Raw genomic sequence first — 8132 nt, forward strand, 5'->3', positions numbered from 1 at the left:
TTACAACATTACAATATTTTACATACGTGAGATTTTTCTACTGGCTAATATATTTTACTTCCTAGAGAATATCGTACATAAACTACATTCAGTAATCATCACTAGTATCTTTCCAGTAGTGGAATATTAAATATTTTTATTGACGAAGTAAAGTTGAAAAGTATACAATTGTGACTTAACGGGAATTGATAATGTGTAGGTTGATTCAAACTGGAGACCCTCTTTATCTACCAATCACGCAGGATCCCGTACCGAAGACGGAGGATCAACTGGAGGAGGATGCGCAGGTAATGATGCAGCTTGGTACCGACAAATACGCCTCCGAAATGCGAGCTCGAATGATGAGCGCGTCTCTATTGTCAGACATGGAGTCCTTCAAGGTATACATTATGCATTGATCCTTAACATATTTTACGAAATATACATCTATTTTCATAATAATATAACACAGGCGGCAAATCCTGGCGCAGTCCTGGAGGACTTTATTCGATGGTATTCCCCGAGGGATTGGATTGACGACGAAGGTGTTGACGAATGGGGACAAGGAAAGGGCTAGTATTTTTTTTAATATATATAAAATTCTGAAGAATATTCCAAATTCGAAATTTTATATTACCGCTATATAATTTTTATTTTAATTAAGTCGAAGACTTAAAAAATATTGTAAGTTTACCTCTCTGTATATAATCTTAGAAAAGAAGAATTTCTGTTAAGATAGATTTTATGCCAAAGTTAATGATTTGAAAGATTGTACATTTTTAAGAACATGTATATAAGCTGAAAGATAGATTGACAAATTAAATGCTTTTTTAATGACAGATTTTTTTGTTTAATATACAATTGATTTTTCCACAACAAAAATATCTCATCAATTTTCAATTAAAATAGGAATGTAATTTTATATTTTCAATATTTATTATATTTTTTTATATAAAATGTTAAAATACAGGTCATTTGTCACCACGGATGATGATCACTGATAATCCATGGTCAACGACGTGGGCATCGGCACAGCCAGTTCCCGCACATCGGCAGAAACGACTGTTCGATGACACGCGAGAAGCGGAGAAGGCTCTGCATTATCTGTGCTCGAAGCGAATAGGCCAGGTCGCGCAGCTCCTATTGCCGACTCTAACGCATGCTGCGCTCTATACCTTGAGCTTACAGAAACAGGAAGCTCTACCAAGCCTACCTGATGTAGCACAGAGCATACTCAATAAATTGCAATACGCAACGAAACCAATTCATCAAAAGTTGCAATTATATGAGGTACACTGCTATTTATTAATTCGTTCATTAATTCATTCTGCCACCCTAACAATAGCTCTAACTTATCTGATTTACTCAGGCCAATAAATCAATACTGTTGAACGCGCACACATTTCGGAAAGGTATACATCGGAAGGAATGTTGTAGTACTAATACAGAATAATAAGAAAAGTAAAAAATTGTTTATTTATCCTTTCTTTCTTGTTTCTTTTTAAAATTTAGATATATGAATTATATCTCCATCGTATTACAGGATAAATATGGATCTTTATATTTATCTTATCAGGACCATAAGGATCTTTATATTTATCTATATAAATATATAATGCGTAATTAATACAAATGTCACCTTATGGATTCTCCAAATTCAAAATAAAAAATCAAAAAGGAATCTAAAAATCCAGAGCGAATGAGTCAACGTGGTAAGTCAGTAACTTAAAATTAGTTCAGTTTTAAGATTAAACTTTGCGTACTGTCTACTACGCTGACTCTTATGCGCCCTGAATTTTTGGATTCTTTTTTAATTTTTTATAATTCATGTATTTCGAATTATGAATTTATTCAGATAAATATAAGCGATAATAGAAAAGAAGTTAAATAATGTATAAAACAGGGAAAGATAAATAATCAGGTCACTTATTAAAATTAATAAGTTCGAAAAACTTATTAATTTTAATAAGTGACTTGATTAAGTATTTATTTTTTCCCGTAAGCGTAAACGAAATTTCTAGAAGTTTCGCTTACGGTCACTTATTAAAATTAATAACTTGTTATTAATTTTAACAAGTGACCTAATTATTTTTCCCTTTCTCTTTATATGTTTTTAACTATTTCTTTTCTATTATCGCTTATAGTTATCTGGATAAATTCATAATTTACAACACTTTATGAATTATATATTTATACAAATAGATATAAAGATCCTGATGTATAACACGACAGAAATATAATTCATACATCTCTAAATTTAAAAAAGAAGAAAGAAAGATGAAACAAATAATCAATTCTTTATCTATTTTATTATTCTGTATTAGTGCCACAGCATCCCTATTCCGATGTACTTTTCCCAAATGTGTGCGCGTTTAACATTATTAACTTATTGACTTTGCCTGAGTAAATCAGGCCGATAAATTATGGCTACTGCTAGAATGACAGAGCCACGCAAATTAATGAACAGTATTATACACTCAATATAACATCTTCATAAACAGTCATTAGACTATTTTTTATTATGATTAATCAATATTTGTCATAAATATTTATATTAAATGTGCGCGTATAAATATATTTCAAATAAAATATACATGTATAACTTATATATAAACAGGAATTTGTACAAATAGATACTTTATATAACTCTTTGAATTTCAATTTCTTTAGGAAATCACGCGTGACATCGAAAGTGTGGAAGCGTTGGTTGCTCAAGTAAACTCGTTACAGCACAAGTTAGGCGGTAATAATGACTCTAAAGAATTCACATCCTTTTTGATTCAATTGATGCGAGGAAAGGAAGTGAGCGTGCCCGACGGCTCCAGAGGAGACATCGGAGCTCGAATAACGACGATGTTTCGCGATGCTCAAAAGGTATAGGAGAGAAGGAAAAAAAAGAGAGAAAATTTACAATTTCAATATAAAATATTTTGATTTTCTTTCAGGCTGCTCATATGATGACATCCGTCAGTAATATTAATAAAGATACTATAAATGCGGAAGATAGTCGATACAAAGTTTTCCCCGAATCATCGTGCAAGGAATTCATTTTGCGAGCGATAATACCACGACCTTCGCCATCTTCCACGCCGCAGCCACAACGACTATATGTCTGTCTTAAACGAGATCACATTCGTTTAGCCGGATTCTTTTCCGAAGATACGACATTTTTATAAGATCAAACATCATCGTCGGATTTAAGTAATTTTTATTTAAAAAATTGTTGGATTTGTTGCAATAATGATTGTAGATCATATCTCGTATTTTTTTTTTTTTTTTGTTTAATGATCACAGTTTATTTTCCCGATATATCAGACACTTTTCGATTTTGCATTCATTCGAAGGACTGAAAGAAGGCAAGAAGAAATATATAATACAACATGATATTCTTCAATAAACGCATTTATTCGTTTTACTGTATTTTAAATATTTTCAAGATATCCTGTTTCTGAATGTGGGTAATTCCGTGAGTAGATCTCGCATGATGCGATCAATCTCTTCAAAGGCTAATTGAACATGAAGCTGTAGCACAGGATCTTTGTCATCGCGCAAATTGCGCAATTCGCGGTACAGATCGATCATGTCACTGGTACAGCTGCTCAATAAATCTCGATCAAGACCGCGAAACAGAAGTGTTGCGACCAGGACGGCAGCACGCCGACATTCAGGTACTTTGTCTGATTTTAATATACATGTGATGCAGTAGAGAATCTGTGTGGAAGCATTACGATCAAGTTTAAAAAAATTTTCTTTGATATTCTCTACGAATCTCTTATATACGTACTTCAGTGAGAACGTTTCCCAGACGATAGTTCAATACTTTGCAGAGCTCTCCTAAGCAAGAGAGACCAGAGGCTCGTACCAAGGGATCCGCATCACGAATTGCGCACAAAAAACCATTAAGCAGAATATTTTTTTGAACCACGCTCATTTCACCTGCGAAATTTCACATTTTGATTATTGAATTATCTCTAACTCAAATTTGAATCAAGTTTTATGAATCGCGCTAATCGCATTTCAATATACCCTATTTTATCGTTTCTTGGACTTGTATTTTATGTTTTCTGTCCAGCATTTTAAATAACGATAATTTATTAACAATGTATTTGTTACCTTTTAATTATGTTTCATATAAAATGTAATTAATAAAGATAAAAAGAGGATTTATAGAAAATTTGTGCTGTATATATACGCACATAATAAAGAAAAAATATCTGTGTACCCAAGGCTTTCGTTGTTTTAACCAATATTTCTCCGAGTTTTATCCTAGTTTCGACAGTTATTTCTGATATTGCAGTACGTTTGGGCATATCAATGTATTCAAGCATTAATATTTCTATAACTTTTTCTGGAAATGCAGTTGCCAATGCGCACAGCCCATTGATAGATGCTAGATATATGAATGAATCTTCATGCTTTAAATTTTCCTGTAATCAAATACATAAGTAAAATAAACTTGTAGAAAGCAATAGCAAGCGAGCGAAAATATTAGCAACCTCAAATAAACGCAAGATGATCGCATTGCGCGCAACAGCGTAAGCATCTTTAGTCTCAATCAGTTTCGTAAGTACCACAAGACCATGCGCCTGAATAGGAAGTAATGAATCTGCGAGATCCCTTAAGGCTTGGTCAAATTTATCCGACGAACTAGACAAATCTTGATAATATTTTCTCTCTGTTCTAATTTGAGAATTATGTGTCGTGATACAAGCCACTACTTCGTTGATTAATGCTTTAAGTTGTGTTGACACATTCGAGTTCTTCAAATGGTCTTCTAAAAACGTTTTAAAATCTTTGAAGAGAACGATTTCGATTGATGCATTCTTCTCAAGCAAAATCATTTTTATTAATATTAAACTGATGTACAACATCTCGCATTCGCTTTCTTCAGTTTTCTCCTGACGCTTTTTGATATACTCGTTAAATAACGACTTTATAAATGATAATAATGGTTCAGGATTTTTTATTTGTGCGTCTTGAATGATACTTGTGCTGGCTAATTGCGATAGAAGTTTATGAGCTGCTAATTGCATCGTGATGCGTTCTATTTTATCGTCTTCTGTCTCCAACATTTTGGGTTGTTCAATTTCATAATTCCATTTATTTATATTTAACAGAAATTTCAACATGTAACAAAATAAATTGGGAGACAAATCCTTAGCAATGGACACTAAGTCGAAAATAGTATCAGCTAATTTTTCATAGTCCAAATTTTTATTCAAACCAGTAATTTCGATACCGCCAGTCGACGCAAATTCTGATGTTATATAGTTTCCAAATTCTACTGATTTATCATGTCCTAGAAAAGCTGAATACAACTTTTCCCGCAATGTCTCTTCTTCGAAAATTTTTAATAAAAGTCGACGTAAATCTGTTTTTAATATACAAGCACTTTCGCGGATTTTATCATATAGGCAAAATAGAGGCGTAGCAACATACAAAATAACTTTACAAGGTACATGTTTGAATCTAGAATCTTCCGTTAGAAAACATTTCGCTAGTATGTTTATACACCATTCTATCTCCTTTTCAGAAAAAATTTGTGATTCTTTCATTGTTAAAGGTGCACAAATAACTTCTATAATATATTTCTGACAAATGTGTGGATTGTAATCATACAAAGATTTAATACAGCAGTTTGCTATTATTGAGCTATGTTTGAACCTGTCTGAAGAAAACATGTCTAGAATCTAAAAAAAAATTGTGATAATATTAATTTATTTTTATATTTATTTATAAAATATACTTTATATTATTTCTGTAGTCTCTTGTTTACCTGTGGACATACAGCTTTATAATATTCATCGATGTTTTTTCCATGTGTTACTGCTATCAGTCGGGAGAACGTATCTAATTTTCTCCAATCCATACCCAAATCTAAATTGTCATTATAAATTGTGGCAATCAAAGATGATACTCCATTGGGTTGCATAAGCATCTTAATTAGGTAGTTTTGAGTTTCTTTACGTAACCATTTTGGTGCATTTTGCATTCCAAGAATTGTCATTAATTCCCGAAAACATATATTACGTGGGCAATTACTTAATAGCGAAATAAATTTAGTGTGAAATACTTTTTGACGATTTTGCAGCCTTTGGTATTCTTCCGTTGTCATCTGAAATTCCTGATTATTTAAATTCGTAGGTTGAACTTTGTCCACTGGTTTAGCTAGTGGAGCATGAGACAATTGTAACAGAGCGGCCATTAAAAAGCCAATTCGTAAAAGTACAATTGGTCGCAAATTAAGATCATCGTAAAGTTCTAGGAGTAAGTGTGTTGAGAAACACAATCGTTCATATTTCTGAAACATGAAGTACGTATATAATACAAATAAATAATTGTAGATAGTATTAATAATGTTTAAATTAGATAATACTTTACCTCTAAGCAATTCAAATCTTTTTCTTCGGTAATTGTTGAAGCTATGGGGCATAATTTATGTATATCTATACCTACACCAGGTAGTAGGAAAGGCTTGATTCCAATTAATATTATAAATTCCACAGCTATTTTCACAGAATGATATTGATTCACATTAAAAGATGCATCAGTATCTACATTTATATTTTCTTTCTTAATACCACGCAATATATAAGTTAATATATTAAGATATTGTTGTCTATAAATAAAACAAATATATTATTTAAATATTTCTAGTCTATATAGAATTTATTTAGTACTTCAGTAATATCAAATTATACCTCATAGACAAATTTTCGACACATTGCATATCTTTTGGCAAAAGTGACTTTACCTTCTGAATCATTTGTATCATCTTATCATCAAAATTTGTAACCTGATCTATAAATATAGGTTTAGATTAAAAAATACGCTATGTATTAACTGCATTCGGTTTAGGTGCTTGCATACTATAAGCTGTAATTCATTCTATTTTCCTTCCGCAAATAAATAACATGTGATAAAAATTAAGAGAGAAAGAGAAAGTATAAAGCTCACAGCGCGTGAACAACCAAATCGAAACTGAAGTCTTAATTATTATTGTAATATTATCTTAATATTATAAATTGAATCTATTAACAAAATATATACAATCTTCCCTACCATCAGCATTGTATATCAACTTGGATAATATTTCATTGTAATCCATTTTCCTTTACACTTTTATTCAACAAAAAATCCTGTGAATTTTGTATATGCACATTTGATGTTTCTATTTCTATTCTAACATAGTGACAATACCAGCTCCAGCTCATATCAGCTGATCTCTTTAAACTGATTCTACATTAAACTTAAGTTCTATATTCCATTGATAAGTCATGAGAAAACAATTACGCTTTGCGCAGCTTGTGATCACGTGGGCTGTAGTGAGAAGAACTCAAATGCAATTCTTAAGTTTCTTCCTTCGTGAGTTGTTATTTGCTTCTATTAATGACGTGAAGGGATAAAATGGACAGTTAGTCTACGCAAACTGGACAAAAATTCGACCAACGTAGTTTTTCTCTCCGTGGACAGAATTTATATTAAGGTATCTTTACATGAGATTGTCAAACGTCAAGTGTCAGAGCATGCGCAGTGAGGGGCAAAGGAACAGGGAACAGAGAACAGAGAATAAGAATTTCAACCTATCAGAAATTATGTATTCCCTTGTATTGTGCGGAGCCCCTGATATGTTAAATAATTTTATTGAAATGCATTGGATCTAATGTATGTACATGTATGTACATTGGATCATACATTTTAGCAGACTCAACATCTAACAAACGAGAATGGATTGAAATAGATTCAGATTTTCAGAAATACGGATTCATGAATGTTAAAATAAATCCTTCTCAATCTTGCATTTTTATTCATTTAGAGGAATGGCATGGAGTATATTTCTATGCTTTTCAATCTAAAAATAATATTATAGTTTGTGTGTGTGTGGGTGTGTGTGTGTGGGTGTGTGTGTGTGTGGGGGTGTGTGTGTGTGTGTGTGTGTGTGTGTGTGTGTGTGTGTATGTGTGTGTGTGTGTGTGTGTGTGTGTGGTTTGTGCATCGTGAATATTTAATTTAAAATTCTGAATAGCAAGCTTGTCAATCCAGTTGAATATAAAAATAATATTAAATCATTTCCATGCATTGTGAATGCTGCTAAATTCAAAATTCTGAATAGGAAATGCAGTTTTTTAATCCAATTGAATATATATAATATA

At 32.0% G+C, this 8132-nt stretch overlaps 2 protein-coding genes across 3 annotated transcripts in view; one reads left to right on the forward strand and one right to left on the reverse strand.

The window, feature by feature from the left end:
- Nucleotides 1–3372, forward strand: part of LOC108686148 (rab3 GTPase-activating protein catalytic subunit) — a 43076-nt gene extending 39704 nt beyond the window's left edge. The window contains exons 10-14 of the mRNA XM_018191277.1: nt 200–380; nt 452–551; nt 950–1269; nt 2650–2853; nt 2925–3372. Coding sequence (XP_018046766.1) covers nt 200–380; nt 452–551; nt 950–1269; nt 2650–2853; nt 2925–3155 — 1036 coding nt within the window. The 3' untranslated portion in view covers nt 3156–3372. The remainder of the gene's footprint in view (nt 1–199; nt 381–451; nt 552–949; nt 1270–2649; nt 2854–2924) is intronic.
- On the reverse strand, nt 3364–7373 carry LOC108686149 (transport and Golgi organization protein 6 homolog). 2 transcript variants are annotated; one of them, XM_018191278.1, is made up of 8 exons: nt 7042–7373; nt 6681–6780; nt 6361–6598; nt 5756–6280; nt 4476–5669; nt 4202–4406; nt 3764–3915; nt 3364–3690 (listed from the first exon to the last, which is right to left on the reverse strand). In XM_018191278.1, the coding sequence occupies exons 1-8, from the start codon at nt 7085–7087 to the stop codon at nt 3412–3414; spliced, it is 2739 nt and encodes a 912-aa protein (XP_018046767.1). In that variant the 5' UTR covers nt 7088–7373; the 3' UTR covers nt 3364–3411. The 2 variants fall into 2 exon arrangements, with proteins under 2 accessions (XP_018046767.1, XP_018046768.1); XM_018191279.1 differs by lacking the exon at nt 3364–3690 and having other exon boundaries at nt 3833–3915; nt 4176–4406.
- Nucleotides 7374–8132: the final 759 nt, after the last annotated feature.

The sequence above is a fragment of the Atta colombica genome, unplaced genomic scaffold, assembly GCF_001594045.1.
Source record: "Atta colombica isolate Treedump-2 unplaced genomic scaffold, Acol1.0 scaffold164, whole genome shotgun sequence".
Lineage (NCBI taxonomy): Eukaryota > Metazoa > Arthropoda > Insecta > Hymenoptera > Formicidae > Atta > Atta colombica.

Bases quoted from the DNA above. Each gene is read 5' to 3' on its own strand.
- LOC108686149 (XM_018191278.1), bottom strand. From the start codon at position 7,087: ATGGATTACAATGAAATATTATCCAAGTTGATATACAATGCTGATG. The intron at 6,281-6,360 runs GTAAAGTATTAT...TTCATGTTTCAG, and splicing joins AAGATTTGAATTGCTTAGAG to AAATATGAACGATTGTGTTT. The intron at 4,407-4,475 runs GTTGCTAATATT...ATTTGATTACAG, and splicing joins TCATCTTGCGTTTATTTGAG to GAAAATTTAAAGCATGAAGA.